The 25,639-nt window shown below is 40.6% G+C and overlaps 1 protein-coding gene across 4 annotated transcripts; it reads left to right on the forward strand.

Moving 5' to 3' along the window:
• The first annotated feature begins 1,727 nt into the window (after window positions 1–1,727).
• On the forward strand, window positions 1,728–25,119 carry samsn1b (SAM domain, SH3 domain and nuclear localisation signals 1b). 4 transcript variants are annotated; one of them, XM_021618121.2, is made up of 16 exons: window positions 1,728–1,854; window positions 4,152–4,310; window positions 6,342–6,388; window positions 7,697–7,740; window positions 8,020–8,100; window positions 8,830–8,927; window positions 10,197–10,259; window positions 11,634–11,754; window positions 11,970–12,379; window positions 14,385–14,465; window positions 18,252–18,383; window positions 21,912–22,047; window positions 22,674–22,831; window positions 22,994–23,200; window positions 23,450–23,600; window positions 24,725–25,119. In XM_021618121.2, the coding sequence occupies exons 1-16, from the start codon at window positions 1,831–1,833 to the stop codon at window positions 24,913–24,915; spliced, it is 2,103 nt and encodes a 700-aa protein (XP_021473796.1). In that variant the 5' UTR covers window positions 1,728–1,830; the 3' UTR covers window positions 24,916–25,119. The 4 variants fall into 4 exon arrangements, with proteins under 4 accessions (XP_021473796.1, XP_021473797.1, XP_021473798.1 ...); XM_021618123.2 differs by lacking the exon at window positions 1,728–1,854 and adding an exon at window positions 6,092–6,226 and having other exon boundaries at window positions 4,186–4,310; XM_021618122.2 differs by lacking the exon at window positions 14,385–14,465.
• Window positions 25,120–25,639: the final 520 nt, after the last annotated feature.

Here is a 25,639-nt window from a genome sequence, read left to right on the forward strand (position 1 = left end):
TGACACAAACCGGGGAGCCTGGAGCCTACTACCTCACCCTGTTCAAAGGCTCTTAAATCTTTTGTCTTGCCCATTCACCTTCTGAATGGCACATATACACAATCCATGTCTCAAGGCTTAGAAATCCTTCTTTAACCCATCTCTTCCCCTTCATCTACACTGATTGAAGCGGATTTAACAAGTGACATCAATAAGGGATCATAGCTTTCACCTGGATTCACCTGGTCAGCCTATGTCAAGGAAATAGCAGGTGTCCTTAATGTTTGGTACACTCAGTGTATGTGTTATCAGTGCTGACAGCAAGACATGTTGTTTTAAATATTTCAGACCTAATTCTGTTGCAGTGACCCTGTCATAGCCAGATGGAAAATGGTGTTAATGTCTGGATTAAAGACAAAGGGGTGAGTGATGAGTAGATGAGAGTAGATGCCCTGTAAACAAATACAGCAGACAACATATACTGTACACCAATTCCCTTGCCTGAGAAGACAGTGACTTGAGGCAGATATGGACAAGAGAATAGGAGGGACGCGGAACAGAAATTCAATACACATGTGCCCAAGAATAGAGAAATGTGCTGAAGTTGTTAGTGATGGAGTAGAAGTACAGTAGAGGACAGGGAGAGGAAGGATTCACAGAGGATTAACCCTGCGCCTCACATCAATAATAATAAAAATAATGTTATTTTTCTGAGGGCAATCCTCTACGGAACCTCTGCTTAGAGTAAATGGGCCATACAGCCTAGTGAAAACAGATATATATATATATATATATATATGTGTCATATCTGTCCTTGGAATGGAGAAATAATATCACTTTAATGCTGACAATTCTATTTAGAGATTGACAGGATTTGTTTAAGAAAGATGTGGACAGTTTATCTGTTTATCTGGGTGGATTGAAAATGGTGGTATCATATCTTATGTGTTTAGTCTTTTGTGTTGTCGTTTCGTTTTATATTCAGAGTAGTGCATGACATGTCTGCTGTGTGTGTCTGCTAACATTGTCCACTATAACTATTGAACAACTGAAATCTAAACATGAAGAATTAACATCAGGGTTTATAAGAGATTATACAAAAGATGGTTTTAATGTCTGGGTTTGCCCAGTCGCATACACATACCAATTAACTTTACATGTAAAAAATGTTTAGCATGTTTAGCAGGCCTGCAATGTTTGGGTGGGGAAAATATTTTCTTGATTATTTAAATGTTTTGTGCCCTCAAGAAGTGTATAATATTGCAACAAATGTAAATACTGTATTTTTTCTATAAATTGTAAAATGTAATTTATGAATAAAATACCTTTGCTAAGTGTTCACTCAGGAATATTAGAATTGTTTTAATTGGCAAAAGTAACCATCTTAACACCTTCACTTATATCACTAAAGCCTGACTAAAAGATCACAACCCCCCTCAAGTCAAAATCCCAGTAATGACAAAAACATCCCATAACAAAAGCGGCGTGAGCTGCAGCACTGTTTGTTGTGTGCAGTTAGCCAGCCTGAGCCAGCGCCTGCCTGCTGAGAGTGTGATTATGGGTGGCCTGCCTGGTCCAGGCCGGCCTGCCTGTTTGTGAGGGCTGTCTTGGACAGTAATGGTTCACTGCTTCTATTGGATTATGAGAGGGATTTTAAACTGGTACTAAGCCGCAGGGCTGTAGACAGCCTGCGGAGCGCAGGAGCTGTGTGTTTGGGCATGTGTATATAGGGGTGTGTGTTTGTGGGTGTGTGTGTGCATGTGTGTGTTCTGGATTCCCCAGCAGTCAGCTTGTCTCTACTGTTTTCCATTGTCTGTGGCCAGAGGTGGAGAGAGGCACAGCATCTGAAATATGAACCTATTCTGCTTCTCTCTGGTAAGACACACGCTTGCTTTAATGAACCTTCTCTTCCTTGTATTTTGTATGATTTTTTTGGTGTCTCAAAAACTCTTACATCTCAGACAGGGTTGTGGATGTTTACTTCCTGAATTGAATGAATTCAAATGGAATTGACCACATCGCCAGGACAGACTGTCTTGTCTCAGCGTTCCCTGTCCAGTCCCTCTCATAATCTGGCAGATTGCTCAGTCAGGGAAAGGATAGGTAGCACAGAGATGTTATTGCTGTTGACAGGGATCTGACATGGACTCTCTCAGAAGGAGACATAAAGGAGATTGAGCTTTCAGTTGTACTATGCTTTAGAAAGTTATCAAAAGACATTTGTGTATTGTAGTTGTTGGTCACGTCTGGTTTTAGAGCTGACAGATCATTTTAATAGGAGGATTAAATGTTCTGAATTGATGAAGCGGCAAATGTTTTATTAATTGGTCCTAAAATACAATGTTTCTTTGACAAAGTAGGTTTCTCTTCAAATACATACTTTTATAGAGGTTGACAAAGAGTCAAGAACTTAACATTTCCTTTGTAATGTAACTTGAACTTTGAAGAAAAGTTTAAAATAGTATTATTTGAATACTGTTGACATAGGGGGGTTATGAAAGTGGTTAGGACACAGTTAGAGAGTCCATTTCCCCCATACACATCCTGGATGAGTCTCCAAAAACTGGTTAGCAACCTGTGACAATAGCCCACATTTAAGAAAAAGAAAAAAGCGTGACTTGTTTTTATAGAATGGACATTAGATGTCAAATTTAAAATACCTTTAAAAATAAGAAAAAGTTCATGTTTTTTGCATAAATATTTTTAGCCTGTTTGGGATTACTGGGTGAATGTGGTCGACATGGAGCTCCATAGAACAGATCGCGGCTCACTAGGTTATGTAGAGAGGAACATGTCCTATTCATGGATTAGGCCAAAGTAATCACCCCAGAGTCAACATTTAATCCCCCATGCTCACTGTGTAAAGTGTCAATGCAGCTACTTCATTTGTTGTTGGCATGTTATGTACACTTCAGGTCTGACTGTAACCTAAGGTAGGATTTAAGACACAGGTAACTAGGTTGGTTTAGCACACCATAGGGATTCATAACAGACTTTAGGGGTTTCCGAGACTAACCAACCCCGAATATGAATACAAAAATTATAGTACTAGAGCAGTGCTCAAACACACTCAAGGGTCAAAGGTCAGAAGGACCGTGTCTTACTGTGTGTCATACTATAATCAGATGTATTTTATCAAGTCTCCTAACCTGACCTGGCTAACCGCATTCCCCCTGATTGGAAGAATCCAGCATGTCATTCCTATCTAAATAACACGTATAGAACTTGCAACTAGACAGTGAACTTGGCGAAATGGTGTGTTAAGATCAGAACTAAAAAGTGTGGCACTGCAACTTAAAGATTTGACTGTTTTCGTCATCATCATGCTTATGACAACCACAGTAACAAGTCACGGAACTTGGCAACGCGTGAATTTTGACCATTGAGTATATAAACAATACCCTATGGAATAGTCTACTGAGAACATAAAGCAGGGGTTCTCAAACTGGGGTCCGCCGAGGTACTGCAGGGGGTCTGCGGCCAGATCTCAAAATATACAAAATATAAAAATAAATAAAATAATGAACATTATATATTTTTTTACATTAATATCACTAACAACAGATATAACGAATTCTGGGCAAGGGATCTGTGGAAAAAAAATTAGAGGGTGTAAGACAATACAATACAATACAACATAATGAAATATAATTAATCTATAATGTATCTTCGTAACCCTGTGCAACATGGGCCTGGGAGGCTCACAGGGATATTGGTATCCATAGTACTCCATTATACATTTTTCAACTTAATACTTCTTGTGTTACCCCAAACAGTTTAATTTACTTTCTGTTTTACATAAATACACTGTAATTTAAGCTTTAAAATGGCAAAATGATCTCCCTGTCTCATGGCAAAATGTGTAGAATCGCAGGATATAATCTTTAAATATGAAACAACAAAAAGTCTCTCTGCAAAATCTCTCTCTGATGCAAAGAGGTGGGCCTTTAAAATATTACTTCCCAAGGCCCGAATCTTGGTTTGTTCGGTCATGCACTGCCGAAGTCAAGGTAAACCTATGAGGGGGTCCATGATGAATTTGCTATCACAAAAGACGTCCTCGACTCCCAAAAGTTTAAGAATCCCTGCTGTAAACCACAGCATTCAGTGTGTTTATACTGTTTTATGTCTTTCCTGTCCCTGATCATGTTGCTCTCTTTCCTCTGGTCTAGGAGGGCTCGACGGACAGCCTGTATGAGCCTGCTCTCAACAAACACCCAGTCATCCAAGAACACAGTTGTAGAGTTCCCAGTCGACACAACAGCCGACATAGCAGCCCTGCTCTGAGGGACAGGGCTAAGTGGAGAGGCTCAGATCCATGTATACCCACAGTGAGTTCTACCAAATATTTAACAAAATATCAATACACTAACTAATGTACTCCCTAACCCTAGAAAATTGTTGCACATCAACACTGTTGCAGTTTCTAGATTGAGCATATATACAGTGCCTTGCGAAAGTATTCGGCACCCTTGAACTTTGCGACCTTTTGCCAGATATAAAGATATAAAACTGTATTTTTTTGTGAAGAATCAACAACAAGTGGGACACAATCATGAAGTGGAACGACATTTATTGGATATTTCAAACTTTTTTAACAAATCAAAAACTGAAAAATTGGGCGTGCAAAATTATTCAGCCCCTTTACTTTCAGTGCAGCAAACTCTCTCCAGAAGTTCAGTGAGGATCTCTGAATGATCCAATGTTGACCTAAATGACTAATGATGATAAATACAATCCACCTGTGTGTAATCAAGTCTCCATATAAATGCACCTGCACTGTGATAGTCTCAGAGGTCCGTCAAAAGCGCAGAGAGCATCATGAAGAACAAGGAACACACCAGGCAGGCCCGAGATACTGTTGTGAAGAAGTTTAAAGCCGGATTTGGATACAAAAAGATTTCCCAAGCTTTAAACATCCCAAGGAGCACTGTGCAAGCGATAATGTTGAAATGGAAGGAGTATCAGACCACTGCAAATCTACCAAGACCTGGCCGTCCCTCTAAACTTTCAGCTCATACAAGGAGAAGACTGATCAGAGATGCAGCCAAGAGGCCCATGATCACTCTGGATGAACTGCAGAGATCTACAGCTGAGGTGGGAGACTCTGTCCATAGGACAACAATCAGTCGTATATTGCACAAATCTGGCCTTTATGGAAGAGTGGCAAGAAAAAAGATATCCATTCTTAAAGATATCCATAAAAAGTGCCGTTTAAAGTTTGCCACAAGCCACCTGGGAGACACACCAAACATGTGGAAGAAGGTGCTCTGGTCAGATGAAACCAAAATTGAACTTTTTGGCAATAATGCAAAACGTTATGTTTGGCGTAAAAGCAACACAGCTCATCACCCTGAACATACCATCCACCCTGTCAAACATGGTGGTGGCATCATGGTTTGGGCCTGCTTTTCTTCAGCAGGGACAGGGAAGATGGTTAAAATTGATGGGAAGATGGATGGAGCCAAATACAGGACCATTCTGGAAGAAAACCTGATGGAGTCTGCAAAAGACCTGAGACTGGGACGGAGATTTGTCTTCCAACAAGACAATGATCCAAAACATAAAGCAAAATCTACAATGGAATGGTTCAAAAATAAACATATCCAGGTGTTAGAATGGCCAAGTCAAAGTCCAGACCCGAATCCAATCGAGAATCTGTGGAAAGAACTGAAAACTGCTGTTCACAAATGCTCTCCATCCAACCTCACTGAGCTCGAGCTGTTTTGCAAGGAGGAATGGGAAAAAATTTCAGTCTCTCAATGTGCAATCTGATAGAGACATACCCCAAGCGACTTACAGCTGTAATCGCAGCAAAAGGTACAAAGTATTAACTTGAGGGGGCTGAATAATTTTGCACGCCCAATTTTTCAGTTTTTGATTTGTTAAAAAAGTTTGAAATATCCAATAAATGTCGTTCCACTTCATGATTGTGTCCCACTTGTTGTTGATTCTTCACAAAAAAATACAGTTTTATATCTTTATGTTTGAAGCCTGAAATGTGGCAAAAGGTCGCAAAGTTCAAGGGGGCCGAATACTTTCGCAAGGCACTGTAGATAATCTATAGGTGACTATCCAGATAAAGCAGGACCTAAAGTAGACCTCATATCAGGCCAACAGCTTCCAACACACTGACGTTAGTCTCCAACAATAACAAACCAGTCAGACATTGCTGGTGACCTGTGACTGCAATCTGCTGCTGAAACTTCAGGTCATTGGATGGGTGCCTGAAGACCAACTTTTCTGTGTAAGCCTATATCAATCTCTAAGTTTAATCAGGGTATTTGGAGATGGCCTACTTGTGCAATACATTATGTGTGCCAGTTCAATGCAGTGTTACATTACATTTATTTTCTTCCCAGGAGCTGTCCGAGGCTCACAAATCCCATTTGAAAAAGAAGAAGAGAAGGTATGGAAGTTTGTATTGTTTACGGCTTTCAGTCAATAAATGCTTTGGTTAAAGAACGAGTGAGGGGTTTAGTTAACCCCTGAAATGGATACTAAGGGGTGCTGCTTACTGTATACCTCCAGGAGATGATGAGTTAATCAGGAGTTCTCAGCAGGTCCACCGTTAATGTTCCTGTCCTTTCATGGTGGCCTTCACTCTCTAAGCCTCCAGGGAGCTGTCTGTTTGGACCTTGGTCCATTGCTCAAGTCCATTAGAGGGCACCTATTCCATAATTTTCTCATCGGAACAAGGCCATAGTTCATAGTCTGGTTTGACCGAGGATTGGATTTTTTTTAAATGACCCAATAGAGGTTGAAGTTCAAGGGTGTTCCTAGGGATGTAATGTAATGTTAATTCAAGCAGAAACGCACTGAAAGCTGAAGACTTTTTCTATATATTTGACAAATTACAAGCAGTCTACCTGATCTCCTTCACTTAATTCTACTGTAGTAAACAATTAAAGATTGAACTCTTTTCTTAAAGATGTACTTCTCTCCAAAGATCCACAAACAAATTGGCAAGCCCAGTCCATTTACTGACGTAGGTGGAACATAAAACATGTTTACAGTTGTAAACATGGAGCCTATAGCTAGCCTGTGGTTGTGTTTAACTCTGATATTAGATCAATGGTGTGTATTAGGTGTTAAGGTGCAATTTCACGAGAGTTGGGTGGGATTAGGATTAGATTAATTGGGATAAGAGTTGGGATATATAATATTCTTTCTCGTTTACATTTATTGCATGTACTCACCTATTGTAAGTCTAAAATGTAAGATAAAATATTTCACAGAATGTTGTTGGAAATACAGTACCTTGGATTTGGATTTCCCAGAATTTTTATTTAGGCTAGTGGTTTACAGAATGACACAGACCCAAACTGTTAAAAAAAAATGCTATTGCATGCAAGGAGATGGGTCAAAATGTAGAATTGTACTGTGGAAATGACTTGTGTAATTTTTGATTGCGAGTGAATCAAACAGTTGTGTTATGACAAATCTTATCAAGCACTTCATTGTTGTTGAAAGATAAAATCCAGTTAGTATTGTGTGTTTCATGTGTTCATATTGCAACCACAGCACCAGACTTCTCCTGAGGTGTTGTTAGAGCCATAATATGTCATCATCATAGACCGTTAGTGACATTTAACTAATATGGTTAAACAACAACATTCTGACAAAATGTCTGCGTATTGAGTGAATGCTCTGCTGGAGACAACTTGTAGAGACAACCTCAACATTGACCAGAATCTATTTTCATTTGTCATTTCAGATCACATGTACCAACAACGTCAACATCGGACAATGAAGCCATAGGTTAGTACAACAAAAATGATTGCAATACACTGACGTACTCAGACATGTTTGAGTGAGCGTAAAATCACAGGCTTCTTACTAACTTTGCTTTGATCCTGCTCTCCAATTTATTTGGAGCTGTGTAGTGTGCACCCAATGCTGCACTCAGTATTAGTAACCTACTTGGCCGTAGTAACCTACTGGCTTCTGTACTCTATTTGATTTCACTTGGCTCCCTCTTAGCCTTGCAGCCACTAATATAGTGGCCTCTGTTTTCTTCCCCTGACCCCTCTATTGCAGATAAGACAGACACTAATGTCTACTGGCAGTCACTCAGAGAGAAGCAAGATTTTGTTCACATCAAGAATAATCACAAAGAAGGTAAACGGCCAGAAACATATGTCAGCCAAAGAACATAAACCCCATGTTTCATTTAGGGTATGCTTGCTAAGGCCCGAGAAAGACACTATGTGTGTGAGACAGACTTGTAGGATTTAGTTAATGATGACAGATACAGACAGACCTACTGATGCTCCCCATGCTTTTCCAAAGTCAGTGAGGAAGGAAAAAACCTATCGCAGTGTTTTATGATGAGGGATTATGTTGAATGGGACAGCTGAATGAGAGCAATGAGAGGGTGTCTGTTGGCTGTAAAAAAACTAACTGAGGCTGAGACAAATGGCCCAGACGGTTTCCTTTGGATTCTGGTTCATGAGGCATAGTTACAGTAGGTAACCCTACACCTGCAAATCTCCAACCAAACAAGTCAAGATTGTGGTGTGTGTGTGTGTGTGTGTGTGTGTGTGTGTGTGTGTGTGTGTGTGTGTGTGTGTGTGTGTGGGGGGGGGGGTGTGTGTGGGTGTCTGTTGGCTGTAAAAAACTAACTGAGGCTGAGACAAATGGCCCAGACGGTTTCCTTTGGATTCTGGTTCATGAGGCATAGTTACAGTAGGTAACCCTACACCTGCAAATCTACAACCAAACAAGTCAAGATTGTGGTGTGTGTGTGTGTGTGCGTGTGTGTGTGTGTGTGTGTGTGTGGTACTGACAACAACCTACTGAGTACCAGAAAAGTGGTCTAACCTTGCATTCTTGCCTGTGGTTCCTCAGAGATGGGTCAAGGTCCTTGTCAGAGAAGCGTGCTGGCGGTAGAGGACAGAGTGGAACAGCTGAACTCTGAAAGAAGAGAAAAAGAGCCCACAACTCAGGTAATACTATACATATCATCATCATCATCATCCTCATCATCATCATCATCAACCTCATCAACTGTTTGACAAAAGATCAATTGTAGGCTAGCACGATACCACAAATTCGATTAGAGATATTGGATTTTACTTTTCAAATGACAAAGGCAACTGGATAAACACTTTTCCCCTGAAATGAGCAGCATTGGCTTAATTTACCCAAACAGGTGAGCTCAAATCACCTGGCCTTGCTCATTTCATCAGTGAGGGATATATGGTACACATGCAATATTCTCTAAAAGTCACATTTTGAATTTCCGACAGGCTTTTTCTTCCCTCTAATGCCCTCCCAATCACACATAAATCTCTAAAACATATTGGCCTTGTTTTTCACTTTCTGTTTGAGATATAATCACTTCCTGATTGAAATGCTCGATCATTTTACTAATGAATTCCCCAGACACAGCTTTTTGGTTGTGTAAACATTTTGAGTAATCTTGAAATACAGAGAAAGCAACCTACAGTCCCTCGATAATTAGCACCGTAGCCTACATTAGGCCTACTACAGCTGCAAATATTTAAGGACTTGGTGATGGTTGTGGTGAAGTCCACCCTAGGCTCCTATCCTCTTACCACAAATGTGTTCTTTGTCTCCCGCCAATTCGGGTGCATTAATTGTTTTATTAAAGGTGAATTATCTGTTTATCAATTCCTGCGATTGCCGCTAAATTTACCGTTAATCCCCGCCATTTCTCAATAATCTAGAACGATAGTGTTCGGATAACTTATTATTATTCACGGAATGTATTATCAGTAGGCCCATCACATTCATTTATTTATTCTCATTCTTGGAGCGGACCCGTTTCCAGAGCTCACAAACCACGATACACTTGTGAGAAATACGTTTTGGAATATTTCATTTCATTTAAGACTTTTCTGTCAATTTCCAATTTTATTTGGAGAGCTCCTTGTTTGTTTGCATGTGTCTGGTTCCTCCATCCTGCCAAAATGTTCAGTGATCACACATAGAAATACACACGCATGTCACGTTTGGGAGTCAGTAGGTCTATTGTGAGTTGAGATACATTTGGGAATAGAGATCAATTTGTGAACAGTCATGAAATAGTATGATTAAGTCTGATTTAGATGAATTTACCAACGTAATGCATGATATATAAATAGCCTTTTATGTAGTGCCATGTTGAACATTAGGCCTAACCCTGGTTTTCACTAAAAGCATTGAGGATATAAGTAACTCATTAAACTTGTATTGTTATTTTGTTTGTGCAGGGGGTGAACTTCGAGGCCTGGAACCCAAACTATGAGCCCCCTGACAGCCATCAGCAGAACATGGTGAGTGTTATTGTCAGCAGGGGCAGCCAGAGACCTCGTGCCCATTGAATGGTGTATGGTGGTGTACTGATGGTGTACCTTAATACATTTTCAGTATTTATCTGAAAGATATACACAATAAATACAATAAATACTCTCTTGTTTCATGCAGTGCTAAATACTGACCGTATGCTACAATAGACGACACAGTAATTGTAGATTGAGAGAAGAACAATGCACTATGGCATTAGCACAATCTCCTGTGGGACAAGCAGGCAGCAATCACTTTAGCAGCACAGTGATAATTATTAGTAATGCAGTGCAGATGGCAGAGCATGGATATGGTAATCCCTCACCCACATGGCCCCTGAGCTGCACACAGATCGGTCTCTCTGTGTTAGTGTGTTTGTCTGGATGTGGCACGCGGATCGGTCTGTGTGTGTTAGTGTGTTAGTCTGGATGTGGCACGCGGATCCTTGTCTGTGTCAGGACATGTGCCTTTATGTTTGTTTGTGAGACCAGAAAGGATGTAGCAAGCCCTCTCTGTGCTTCTTTCTCTACATATAGTATACCCAGCAAACCGGCAAGGGGAATGTGAGCACACATGGGTTATTACATGTTGTGTCCGTTTATATGGTTCTTCTGTATTTGGTTCTATCTATTTGAGATTTTGGCACAAAAACCATTGCTGTAGCTGGCATATGTGTATTTATTGGGCTCCCGAGTGGCGCAGCGGTCTAAGGCATTGCGTCTCAGTGCTAGAGGCGTCACTACAGACACCCTGGTTCGAATCCAGGCTGTATCACAACCGGCTGTGATTGGGAGTCCCATTGGGTTGCGCACAATTGGCCCAGCGTCGTCAGGGTTTGGTCGGTGTAGGCTGTCATTGTAAATAAGAATTTGTTCTTAAAACTGACTTGCCTAGTTAAATAAAGGTTACATTTAAAAAAAATATTGAGTGAAATGTACCTTTGCATTTTATTTTGGTGAGGTTTAAAAATGTCCGGTCCATCCATTCCCTCATCCCGCCAGTTGAATTACAACTAATAGATCAACCAACGTCCTCAGGTCTCTGGGAAGGCACCATGTGGTACAGTTAGACCTACTGCTCTGCTGGCCAGGATTGTCAGGGTGGTTGGGGTGAGGAAGAGGTAGGCTGTGAACTGAGGGTAGGAGACGTCAGGTGTGTGTCTGTGGCGGCGGCCATATCACAGACACTCTTCCACTTTAATCTTCATGCTGACTCTATAACCAGTGCAAAACTAAAGACAAATACAAATAAGACAACTTGACATGCCATGTTTTTTTCACTTGACAACTTGAGAGTACTAGGCATTACATAATGCACACTGATATTATGGACACTGATAGCCTACTCATATTATTCTGCTGCAGACTGGGGATGCTGAGGCTGACATGGCTGAATCTAAGGGAAAGCTGAAGAGGTTCCAGAGGCTAGTGAAAGTGAAGAAGGGAAGCCAGATGGGACTAGATGATGGAAAGACTGACAGCAATTGTGAGTTCTAATGGATGCACCTTGGCTCCAAATTCAAAGACAGAGCTGCCTGCCTGCTTGAAACACAACAAATCCTATGAATACAAAACCCTAGAATAATAGGGGCAATTCTCATTAACAATTGAAAGCTGATGATTTTATTGTTCTTTAAAGAATAAATGACGTATCTATGAATGAATAGGACTAAAAAGTCCTTTATTTCTCTTCTTGTCCAGGTCACTTGGCAGACTCTGTGTTCAGTAACGACAGTCCCGTCATCACCTGCATCGGGCTGGGGAAGAAGACAGAGAAGAAGTCCTCGAAGGCTGACCCACCATCGCCACAGAAGCAGCAGACTAAGGAGGCCAATGGGAAAGCTGTGGAAGGACCTTGGAGCACTGGGGTTCACGACCACCACTGGGGCCTCACAGAATTCCCTCCACCCTGGGATGTCCCCTACCACACCTGTCACCGGCCCCCAGGCGAGCCCCGGAACTATGGCTTTGACTTCACCCTGCCCCGAGCAACAGCTTGGGACCACTTTGAGAGTCTGGTCCAGGAACTGGACAGCAAACAGGCGCCGCCAGTGTTCTCACACCAACGGGTCATCCGCTCGATCACAGATCTGGACATCTCAGAATCCACGGTAAGATACGGTTCACTTAAAGGAGCTTACATACAGGTCTGACAGAGGTATTGTGGGAAGCTGTGGGACTGGTGTTTCCCAAATGATTGCTTTGTAGGGAACACTTCCCCCTACACAGGCAAATTTCTATTTGGTATTCATTTAACAATGAACAAGCTTATTAAGGTAATAGAACGGAAACTGCAATATACAGGCTTTGTGGTAATTCACCCCTTCCTGTGCTCACCAGTCGCTTGGTCACTTCCTCATAATTCATTTTACTGGTTACAGTGAACTATCAAAACAACTATAAAGACAACAGTTTGTGACATAGTCTGAAAAGTCTTTCAACCTTAAAAAAATTGCAATTATGGCAAAAAAATGAATTACTCACATTATTACAACCCCAATCAAGCAGTCATCAATGAGGCTTTCTGGGTGCACTGAGGATTATTCAGTGTCTGTAGCTTGTTGACCAGACTTTCCACCTCCCACCTAAAAGTACAACACATGCATGTCTTTCATCACAGATAAACAGACTGTGTAGAGACAGTCACATCCTGGCTGCCTTAGAGGAAATGTAGCTGCTCTGCACAACTGTTGCAGTACAGTAGGTTGTTGATATGATGATTGGTTAAATAAGCAACAGCACAGTTGTTTTTTATCAACAACAAAAAAACTGACCAGCAGTTATTCAGATTCAGCACTATGCTTCAGAGGAAACCGTCAAATGTCTCAAACAACGACACGAAGAGCAAGACAAAACCTAAGGTGAGATGATTTAAAAGTCCGTTTTTTTTTTGTATAAAATGTGCTTTTCGATTTGCTGTTGTAATAACAAAAAACAACGTTTTATATGGCTGAGCATTTTGTTTAAACATTTTTGAACTTAAAGTACTTGTTGTAATTTAAAAGGAAAAGTTTTAAAACATATTTGCCAAACATTAGGCTGTATTACAGCGGTAACTCAGGATATTGAAAATTAAGATTCACTCAAAAGTTTGAGTTCATTATAAAAGCAATACTAGCATTTGTTGCTCTTGCTATTTGACCATTATTTCTGTTAGAAATCATTAGCTTTCCCCAGTAGGTGACAGTGACTGCAGCCGGCCAAGGTTCACGGTTCACTAACGGTCAGATGATCATTGCGGGGCCACGAGCCAGGGTTTAATGTAACAGATGTTGGATGAGAGCCTCAGAATGACCACAAAAACTAATCTAATGGGCCGCCAGTGAACAACGGACCATTGCTTTTCACACAGTCACATTTTTTATGACGTTTATGCAGATTATTATCTTTCAATTAGCATAGTGCAGATGAGCAGATGACAGGTTTAAGGGCGAACAGCAGGATGTACTAGAATAATAAAATCCATAACAATAACGCTATTATATAACAGGAATACAACACACACAAAAAATTGTAGCACAAGAATGACATGAAATATTATAATATTCAATGTATTACATTGGATTTAGTATAAGAGATTTACATTACATCACTTTACGGCAAACAGCCGACCATAACTGATACAAACTCCATTAGCTGTAGTGAAGCTGAACACCACTCAATACTCATCCATTACCATACAGAAGTACTCATAATACTCATGATATCAATAGTAGTAGTAGTACAAAACAACAATACTACAAAGACAAGGTTTGGTTCGGTAGCTTTAGAAAATACATCTGTAGAGTTCAAACTGAACCTGCAGTTATATCATCAAATCCAATCTTAGTCAAATGCAACATAAGACACAATAAGTACAAAAAAGATTAAGAGAAATCTCATAAAATGCCTTAATGGAGCCTGGTGGTAATACAGACAGTACTATGTAAATACATGACCAGAGGAAAAGCCAGGTTAGATGTATGGTTTACAAGGTATAGGCCTACTACAGACATTACTTGTTTGTATTGTGCTGCTTTGAGTTCAACATAAACACGACAGCCAGACAACATGTGTCCTGCTGTTACCATCTCAAACACGTTTTAATCTGTAAAGTTAATCTCTCATCTCACCCAGCGCTCCACCAGCTTTGGCCGATTTGACTCACTCAGACACCAACCAGCCCCAGTGAAGCCAGAGGAAAATGGAGGTGCTTTGGTATGTGAAGCATCTGTCTGATTTTGTCAGCTACTTCAACAAGTAATTCCTTATAAGTGATACTGTAAACTTTCTTCATTGTTTCTAGGGATGTGACGGTCATGGAATTTTGGATGACGGTTATTTGTCAGCCAAATGACCGTGGTCACCGTTATAGCCGTTTGAATAGCAAAAAAAATGAACAAATACATTTTCTCCTCTCCTCCACTCATGACCTATCTATGGCATGTGCTGCCATAGAAATAGAATGACTAGAACGGTCATCCCCATTCAAGTCAATGATGGCATAATGGATGGACTGGGGGCCATTGCAAGCGTACCCATAGCAGAGATAATTTTGAGAAGAGGGGAATCTCACTCGAATCGTATTAACACCCATTGTGTACGTTTCCCATATGTCGTCAATGGGCCACACAGTGTATTATGGGTGATTCTGGGACAGGGAGATCACTCCTTCAAGAATGGGAGTCAATTGGACGCTAAACTAAAAAAAACAGCATTAGCATGAATTACTTGAACAAGAAGTACAACATTACAAATCTTTTCCAAGATGTGAGATAATTAACTTATTCTCTGTAATATCGTACAGCTTTGAAATCATGACATTGCGTACTTTCGAAGAAAATAGGCAGGTTTCTCAACTCATTCCCACAACATGAACGCGATTGGTCGACAGTCTGTTGGGTGGGGCGTTTATACGTGTCTACATTCATTGGCCACTGGGATTCATATCTTCGCCTTTCTAAGTATCTCTGCCCATAGGAACAAAGCAGTAAGTCATAGCAGGAAGTGAACCCATCAATATGTGCAATGACTTTTTTTTATTAAACTCAACTGACATTACTTAGGTGATAATGCCCGAAAAGCCGGTGTTTGGTGGATATATTGGCACGGGTGTTGGCAAACCGTGCCAATATATCCATCAAACACCGGCTACAATGAGTTATATCAACATATCCAAATAATGATTCACATATTTTCATAAAAAACATTATTTTGATTAATTTATTCATACTATTTCATCCTCCCACAAGACATAGTCCCGACATAAATCTAAGGTTGCTACCCAAGCCGACTGGTCGTTCGTTCTATTGGTTCGGTTGACAGAGTAGATAAGTATTTTTGTTCTGTATCTATGGACGCGACCCAGTTGTTCAGTCTTTTTGTTTTGTAGATATAGACGTGACCCAGTCGTTCAGTCTTTTTGTTTTGTATATATAAACGTGACCCAGTCTTCAGTCTTTTTGTTTTGTATATATAGACGTGACCCAGTTGTTCAGTCTTTTTGTTTTGTATATATAGACGTGACCCAGTCGTTCAGTCTTTTTGTTTTGTATATATAGACGTGACCCAGTTGTTCAGTCTTTTTGTTTTGTATATATAGACGTGACCCAGTCGTTCAGTCTTTTTGTTTTGTATATATAGACGTGACCCAGTCGTTCAGTCTTTTTGTTTTGTATATATAAACGTGACCCAGTCTTCAGTCTTTTTGTTTTGTATATATAGACGTGACCCAGTCGTTCAGTCTTTTTGTTTTGTATATATAGACGTGACCCAGTCTTCAGTCTTTTTGTTTTGTATATATAGACGTGACCCAGGACGTGACCCAGTCGTTCAGTCTTTTTGTTTTGTATATATAGACGTGACCCAGGACGTGACCCAGTCGTTCAGTCTTTTTGTTTTGTATATATAGACGTGACCCAGTCGTTCAGTCTTTTTGTTTTGTATATATAGACGTGACCCAGGACGTGACCCAGTCGTTCAGTCTTTTTGTTTTGTATATATAGACGTGACCCAGGACGTGACCCAGTCGTTCAGTCTTTTTGTTTTGTATATATAGACGTGACCCAGGACGTGACCCAGTCGTTCAGTCTTTTTGTTTTGTATATATAGACGTGACCCAGGACGTGACCCAGTCGTTCAGTCTTTTTGTTTTGTATATATAGACGTGACCCAGTCGTTCAGTCTTTTTGTTTTGTATATATAGACGTGACCCAGGACGTGACCCAGTCGTTCAGTCTTTTTGTTTTGTATATATAGACGTGACCCAGTCGTTCAGTCTTTTTGTTTTGTATATATAGACGTGACCCAGTCGTTCGTTCTGAATGTTCCATTGCCACACTGGCTGGTAACATTCTTATCCCTTGCTAGCTAGGTAGCCAACTACGGCTAACTTACAGTCATGTCAAAAAGTGCATCCAGAATAACAGCAAAGTAGCTGCATTTGTGTTTGTTTAAACTGTTTTCTAGTGACATTTATTTGGATACAGCCACAAAAATGAGGTAATAATGCGCGATTTCGCCTGCATAGAAAATGTGCTCTCTCATCAAGACACTGTTGTTCAGAAGAGCTAGCCAACAAACACAGCTAACACAATCACTTCAAACTGAAGCTGGAAAGACTGCAAACCAGCTGCATTTCATTTAGTTTCACCTGTTTTCTATTGACATTTATTTTTATATATCCATAAAAATTATGCCAGCTGATTCATGAGTTCGACTAGCTGAGAAAAGCTGTCCTACTGTCTGTCTCGTCCCAAACTCCCTACACCTTCATTACTATGGGACAGCTGAAGATCGAATTTCAAAATGTAAACAATGTTGCATGTTGAGGCATACAGCAAGGTTAATACAAATCTCCCTGTTGAAAACCAAATGCTAGTCTAAAATAAATGGGAGATAATGTCTAGATGCTTTTTATAGTGGAGATCGAGTTTATAAATTGCCTGGCAGGGTTGATGAGACAGTGAATTGCGCAGTGAGATGGAACAGAGTAAATGGGCATTTTAATGTCATAGCTGGTGGTAAGTTGTGGAATATTTTTTTAAACAATCATCATCCAGGATTAGATCCACCCGTTGTATAATAAAAATACATTCCATTGCATGAGCCACATAAATTAATTGAACATTCCAGTTGTTGTTACATGTGGTCAGCCACTGCGAGGACGATCAGCTGTCCATCCTGTCTCCCTGTAGCGCTGTTTTAGGCGCCTCACAGTACGAAACATTGCAATTTATTGCCCTGGCCACATCTGCAGTCGTCATGCCTCCTTGCAGCATGCCTAAGGTACGTTCACGCAAATGAGCAGGGACCCTGGGCATCTTTCTATTGGTGTTTTTCAGAGTCAGTAGAAAGGCCTCTTTAGTGTCCTAAGTTTTCATAACTGTGACAATGAAGATCTGTAAAGTTATTTGGATTTTTCCAAATTATCTTTGAGAGACAGGGTCCTGAAAAATGGGCATTTCTTTTTTTTGCTGAGTTTACATTACCATGGAAATTATAGCATCACAATACCAGGCAGCCATTGCGAATGTAACCATGAGTTTACCAGTCAAATTCCAATCCCATTCTATTCATTCTATTTCCATGGGTGCTGCTGCTGAAGTGAAGGGGGCTTTGCCTAGGCAACCAAAGACTTGTTTGCTACAACACCTTGCTTTTGTCAGCAAGGAGCAACAAAGTTTTATCGCATTGTAAAGAGTTCATGTTACCGCAGAAACAGATTCAACCACATGAATGCCTGGCCGTCCTGTCTTCAGATTGTTCCACAAAAAAAACTATGGTTTCAAATGGTTATGACATCTGTTTTTGGAGGGGGGGTTGATTGGTCTTCATCCATAATCGGCGGTTACACAGTACGGTTATTGTCCCAGCCCTAATTGTTTCAACATTAGTAGATTTGTATTTATTTTTCCTTTATTTCATCTTTTTAAATTATGTTGCTGTATCGTAGTTTAAGCATTTCAACTATGTAACAACAAGTGTATGTTGATATGTGTGCAGTCTGCAGAGGGGGAGCAGGTTAATAGTGACCAGACCAGATCAGGAGGTATAGGCAAGAAGATGAAGGCCATCTCACTGACGATGAGGAAGAGGATGGGCAGGCAGTACGCTAAAGCCCTGTCAGAGGAAATGGTGAGTGAGACGAAGCACGTTGTGGCAAACAGATCAACTGTGTTTTCTTTTCTTTATTTTTTAGTTTGAATAATTTTAAGCAGAATAGGTACCTTCTGTAGAAAACAACCCCAGAGCCCCTCTCTTGTTATTTTCAGTTTTTTACCTGTTGTTTCTTGGTGACGGGGGGAAGTATTGAGTAGCTTGGATGAATAAGGTGCCCAGAGTAAACTGCCTGCTACTCTGTCCCAGATGCTAATATATGCATATTATTAGTAGTATTGGATAGAAAACACTCTGAAGATTCTAAAACTGTTTGAATGATGTCTGTGAGTATAACAGAACTCATATGGCAGGCAAAAACCTGAGAAAAATCCAACCAGGAAGTATAGGTTTCTGTAAAAATGGCTGTATGTTTTTCTGTGACTTGGTGGTGACCTAACATAATCGTTTGTGGTGCTTTCGCTGTAAAGCCTTTTTGAAATCAGACACTGTGGCTGGATTAACGAGAATTGTATCTTTAAAATGGTGGAAAATACTTGTATGCTTGAGGAATGGTAATTCTGAGATTGTTGTTTTGAATTTGGCGCCATGCACTTTCACTGGCTGTTGGTGAGGTGGGACGCTACCGTCCCACAAATCCCAGAGAGGTTAAATCACTGCTTTCACCCAAACTATAGAATTGATTAAAAATAATTGGAAATGGTCAAAAACGTCTCTTATTCAAATATTTGTACCTCTGTCCCAAATGTCCCAATATGTTGCTTACAGCCTGTTTGAATTCAGTGAGTACCTGTCACGTTCTGACCTTAGTTCCTTTGTTTTGTCTTTGTTTTAGTATGGTCAGTGCGTGAGTTGGGGTGGGCAGTCTGTTCTTTTTTCTATAATTTGTGATTTCTGTGTTTGATTAAGAACCATACCAGGCAAGAGGCAGCTGTCAATCGTTGTCCCTGATTGAGAACCATACTTAGGTAGCCTGGTTTCACCTTTGAGTTGTGAGTGATTATTTTCTGTTCAGTGTTTTTTATATTCACCGTCCAGGACTGTTTCGTTTCTTACTCGTTAATTTGTTTTGTGTTCATGATAATAAATGATCAATATGGACACTTACCACGCTGCGCATTAGTCCTCCTCTTCTTCCACCAACAATGGCCGTTACAGTACTACTTATTTTCACCGGTGGCTTACCTATTTGTCCACAGGAAGCTTTTCTCTAACCAAAACACCAGATGACAGCCTCTAATATAATATTAGTCCCAAGGCTCAATCCCTCTGTTCGTCATGTGACCTTGTATTGAAACATTTACTTTTTTAAAGATATTGCATTATTAGAGTGCGATCTGAATGCCACTAATATTACCATTCACTTTGTACTTTCACTAGTCTCCATATCTGTTTCCTTCAACTAGGATCCTTTCTTCCCAATAGGAAGACCATCCCAATCACTACTGCTAATACACACAGATCTCAGAAATATTTATATTTTACCCCTATTGTAAGGTTTAAAAACAAAACAAACTTTACAATTTCTCCAAAATTATAAAATACATTGGCCAATAGAGAAGGAGAGAAGAGAACTGGGCTGGCACTGTCTATCAGTCCACCGTAGATAGCATACTCTGTCCATAATATGTCTGGCACCTGAGACAGGATAGACTGGGCCTTAAATTTAGTTAAGGTAACATCTATTAAAACAAAATCAATATTGCACTTCAATTTTTACATTGCAATTATCATTGTACAGTTTTTCTATACATTGCAAACAAAACCGACAACCCCCCCAACCTCAACTGTATTTTTTGACATTCAGTGTACCACAGACCTCTGATAAAAGCCAAACAAGTGAAATGAAAGTTTAACTAAAAGAAAGCTGATGTTTTAACATCTTGAAACTAGAGGGCACTATTTTTATTTTTGGAAAAATAACGTTCCCAAAGTAAACCGCCTATTTCTCAGGACCAGATGCTAGAATATGCATAAAGCTTAGGATAGAAAACACTCTGTTTCCAAAACTGTCAAAATATTGTCAATTAAAAGTAAAAAATAAAGCCTAAGAAAAATCCAATCAGGAAGTGACTCATGTTTTGAAACCGTTGTGTTCCTATGCACCCCTATTGGCCACTGAAAGGGATATCAACCAGATTCCCTTTTCTACGTATTCCCTGAGGTGTCTACAGCATTGTGACGTAGTTTCACGCCTTTATGTTGAAGAATGAGCGTAAACGACTACATTGCGTAAGTGGCCAGCTGAGGGCTCTCAGAGTGATTATTGCGTAAAAGACAGAGTCAGTCATTTTTCCTCTCGCTCCTACTGAAAGCCAATTGTCCCGGTTGATATATTATCAATAGATATTTGAAAAACACCTTGAGGATTGATTATAAAAAACGTTTGCCATGTTTCTGTCGATATTATGGATATAATTTGTCGTGACCGCTATTTCCGGTGGATTTCTGAACATAACGTGACAAACAAATGGAGTAATTTTGGGTATAAAAATAATCTTTATGGAACAAAAGGAACATTTGCTGTCTAACTGGGAGTCTCGTCATTGAAAACATCCGAAGATCATCAAAGGTAAACGGTTAATTTGATTGCTTTTCTGATTTTCGTGACCAAGCTTCCTGCTGCTAGCTGGACATAATGCTATGCTAGGCTATCGATAAACTTACACAAACGCTGGTCTTGCTTTGGCTGTAAAGCATAATTTCAAAATCTGAGATGACAAGGTGATTAACAAAAGGCTAAGCTGTGTTTCACTATATTTCACTTGTGATTTCATGAATATGAATATTTTCTAGTAATATTTTTTGACCATTGCGCTATGCTAATTAGTGTGTGTAGTTGATGACAATTCTCCCAGATCCGGGATGGGTAGTTCCAATTAATGCAGAGGTATAGGCTGGTATGTAGGAAATGTACAGTAAGACCAAGTCCACATAAATTAACAATATAAAACCAACAGAACAGGAACCTTGGAAGTGAATAGTATAGAATGATAATACAGTGATCACAGAGTGGTAATAGAATACAGTGCATGGCTCCTCAGGAAGTAAAGAAAGGAGGACTATAAATTATGACGAACAAGTTAGGCTTTTAGTCCAGTGACCAACATGTCCAAACACTGGTCAGTACAGGACAAAGACTCATTAACACGTCACCTGGTAACCAACGAAGCTAAAAAGACACAACCCTTCTCTCACAAAGAGAACAAGGGAGGTACAGTCAGAGTAGGTATAGGGGGATTACACACAGCTCCTGCCTATGTCAAGTCTCAGTTATAAATGGCAAGGCAGCTCTGTGTGGATTAAGGACTCAGAGAGAGAGGAGAGAAGCTCCTCTGTGTTCTTGCACAAACTGCCTGGGATACTGAGCCGTTTTGGCACACGGAAGATCTTAGAACCCTGCCCCCACCCAGCCCTCTGATTAGTTTAGCTTTCTCCTTTCCTTCCTCCTCAACCGCCATGCTGTGAGAGGAGATGAGGAGTGGCGAAGGAGGGCAAGAAGAAAATTAAAAAACATGACCTGTTCTGTTGCTTTTTTACTGGTAGTGCGACGAGACGGAGAGAGATGAAGAAGGAGAAGGGGATGTTGTTTACGGCGTCCATTCATTTCCAAAAGGACACAGAAAGTCCAGTCACTCTCTGGAAAGCCTCTACAGTCTCAATAGTGGACAAAGCTCCTCCAGTAAGCACACAGCCAACACCTTACTGGATTAAACAAGTTCTCTCTTTACTAATGCAATTTTAGTTTAATCTGCAGTTGATTAAAATCAAGTGTGTAGTCTCATCTGCTAAGGCATGTTGTTGGACCTTGATTTACCCAACAAAGGATGCCTGACAAACATAATCACAGTCAGAAGTCTAAACTGTCCATATTTAATTCACCGCCATAACCATCATACTGTAACTTAATATTATAATTGTTAAGTAGACTACTGTTAGACCAGCATCAATCATAGGAGGCTGCTGAGGGGAGGACGGCTCATAATAATGGCCGGAACGGTGCGAATGGAATGGCATCAAACAACTGACAAACATGTGTTTAATGGATTTGATACCATTCCCCTAATTCCGCTCCAGCTATTACCACAGGCCTGTCCTCCACAATTAAGGTGCCACCAACCTCCTGTGGCATCAACACTCATGAATAGACATCGCATTAAGGAGTAAAAAAACTACCTCACTCTGTAGCATGATGTATGACAACACCTACAATGCTCACCGTAACACATTCGGCCCTGTGTTTGTAAAGGTTGTTTTGAAGCTAACATGATGTCTGTCTCCTACCAATCCAACTGTGCTGCGCCCTAGGTGGGGTTACCAGTGGATCAGACGGCTCCAGTAACAGAGACAGTCTGAGGCTGGATGAGGAGCTGCCCCTTTCCTACACAGGCCAGTTCTGTGGCAGAGCCCGGGTCCACACTGACTTTGTCCCCAGTCCCTACGATACTGAATCACTCAAACTTAAGGTAACCTACCTGACTGAACCACCTGACTGAATTGTCAAACATGTCCTTCAGCACATCCTCGTGGATTTTTAAGCAGTTGAGATAGAGCCAATGTCTTGCAAAGTAGCTTGTGTAGACCTAATACATGCTTTGCTCATGTAAAATGCCAATTTCTTCTTTCAGGTAGGGGATGTGATTGAGATCATCAGCAAGCCTCCTATGGGGATATGGACAGGCATGCTGAACAACAAGGTGGGAAACTTTAAGTTCATCTACGTAGACCTCATAGTAGAGAAGGTTCCTGAACCGCCTCAGAAGATGACACACAGGAGGAGCAGGAGACCCCGCCCCAAAACGCTACAGGAACTCCTAGAGCGCCTCAATTTGGAGGTAAACTGTCTCTCTCGCTCTCTCCTTGTCTCTCTCACACTCTTCTCTGTCTCTTTCCTCAAACCTGCTGTCACAAACAATCGCTCTCAAAAAAACTTGTTTCCTGCATTCTTAAAAAAAACTATAAATTGCATCTTTAGAGAACCATACATTTCTGATGTCAACACAGTGATGACAGACAGGATTGAGATGTTTTTATTGTAACATGATGGCTTGCTTACCCATTGGTATTGTTTCTCTGTGTTGTAGGAGTATGCCTCCTCCCTGCTCCTTAATGGGTACCAGACAGTAGATGACCTGAGAGAGCTGAAGGAGCAGCATCTGGTGGAACTCAATGTGACTGATTCTGAACACAGACATCGTCTGATGGCTGCCGTCGAGTGCCTCCAAGAACCCCAAAGTGAGTCAGGGCAGTCTTTTCCCTACTTTGATTTCCAGATGGGATGCAAAGGCACTCAAGACAACACCTGGGCCTTCTGGCATCAACATTGCCAATTTAAACAGATAACAATCCATACTCTTAGGTGAGGTGCTCCAGAGCTGCTAGTTCTGACAAAAACTGTAGGTGGGGAGGAGATCATAATTCCCTCTAAGCATATGTTCTGTATTTAGATTGCCAAAGGTCTGGTTTTAGATATCAAGCAGATAAGGAAGGGTATACCGTCAGCGGAGGAAGTGCTGTATCAGGGCCGTGGTATCAGGGACACAGATAAAGAGGCTAATGATAACTGGATAGCCAGCACTTACAGCACAGAGAACACAATAGGACAGTTACCACACATAGTTCAATACAGTCACAACCAATCATTCAGGACAGTTACCACACACGGTTCAAAAGAGTTACAATAAACAATTCAGGACAGTTACAGCAAACAGCTCACAAAAGTTACCAATCACAGTTTAAAACCATTATAACAATACTGATAAATTGGCAAACTGTCTATTATAACAAAGTAATATCACCGCAAGAAGTGAACTTGCAAGAAGTGTGAACTTACACACAGTGTGTGTGTAAATTACAGGATATCAGCCATCTTGTCCTGGCCATAGCTAGATAAAGAAGATGTCTTACACTGCTAATACCTTTAGAGTCAGTTGCTAGAAGGACATGAAAGGAAAGGCTGAGTGGTAGTCAAGAAACATAACATTGAGTGATGCAAGACAAGACAAGCTACTAACAGGAAATGTAATTTTCAGAAGCAACTGTGGTTTGGGTGTTGCACCAGCCCATATATCTTGTTTTTCATTCTTATGCGAATACTTTGGATCTTTTGAACTTAATAACCTTTAGCTGCAGTAACCAAAAGTAACAAGGTCTCAGACTCAGAGATTCAACAGCCTACATTCAAATTAAAACATACCAGCTGCAATAGGCATAATATTTCAGTGCTTGAGAGAAAAAGGAAACTATGAAAAAAGTTATTTCTGCAACTCTGATATTGTGGGAACATGTCAGATTTGTGGACATAAAATTTAAATAGACCACTATAAGCTCTCTAAGCGCCCATGTCTGTTCCATTCCAGGTGATGGTCAGAAGGAGGGAGAGTCAAACAAGGAAGCCAAGTCCCCAACTGAGAGTATTAAAGCTGACCTGAACTGCCCCAGAGACTCTGGCTGCTACATGCCTTCTGACTGCTCAGACAACAGCAAGGAGGAGACAGACATCCACGTGCCAGCAGCACTGAACCATCATCCTCCCATGGCTCAGACCTAACCGCCACCAGCAGATACACACTCCTCAGGGCCTTTCAGAAAAATGATCGATGTGGATCCATGCAACAATTGTCTCATGCGAAATGCCCTTTACGTAGGACAAGAGCACTCCTCTTTGCTTTCACACTGCATTCAATATCAGTAGCCTATGTGGCTGGCATTGCAGTTATGCATTAACCCACTATTTGCACATAATTTCAACCCCAAAAAATCTGTGATGATGGTGAATCAACCTTTAACATACATCCAATGACAATGTTGATTTCACGTTAAATTCACATTAGTTGACAACTCAACCAAATGTAAATCAAAACTAGATGTTGAACTGATGTCTGTGCCCAGTGGCTATCTACTGTACACCAAAGGCAGAACAGTCATTTCCTGAGTTGGCTTGGGTGCTGGTTTGTAATTGTTGATGATGTATCCCAAGCCTTTACAGTTATTCCTCAAGTCTCGTGAGTCATCCTGTCATAGGACCTGTGAAATCATTGCAGTAGGCTAGGCTTTGTTTTTAGCACAATGTGCAATGTCAACATTACGGTGTGTGGGTGTACAGTACATTTTCAGAGGTGCATGTGGAAGAGGGAGATATTAAATGAGGGTTTAAAGCATTTTTCTACTGTATCTCAGATTTATGGTATTATTAAACATTTTGTTAAAGTTTTGAGAGTTAGCAGCTTACTGACAGTTTGTTGAAAGCTCTCCTTTATTCTAGCAATTGTTTT

Source organism: Oncorhynchus mykiss, chromosome 10, assembly GCF_013265735.2.
Source record: "Oncorhynchus mykiss isolate Arlee chromosome 10, USDA_OmykA_1.1, whole genome shotgun sequence".
Classification (NCBI taxonomy): domain Eukaryota; kingdom Metazoa; phylum Chordata; class Actinopteri; order Salmoniformes; family Salmonidae; genus Oncorhynchus; species Oncorhynchus mykiss.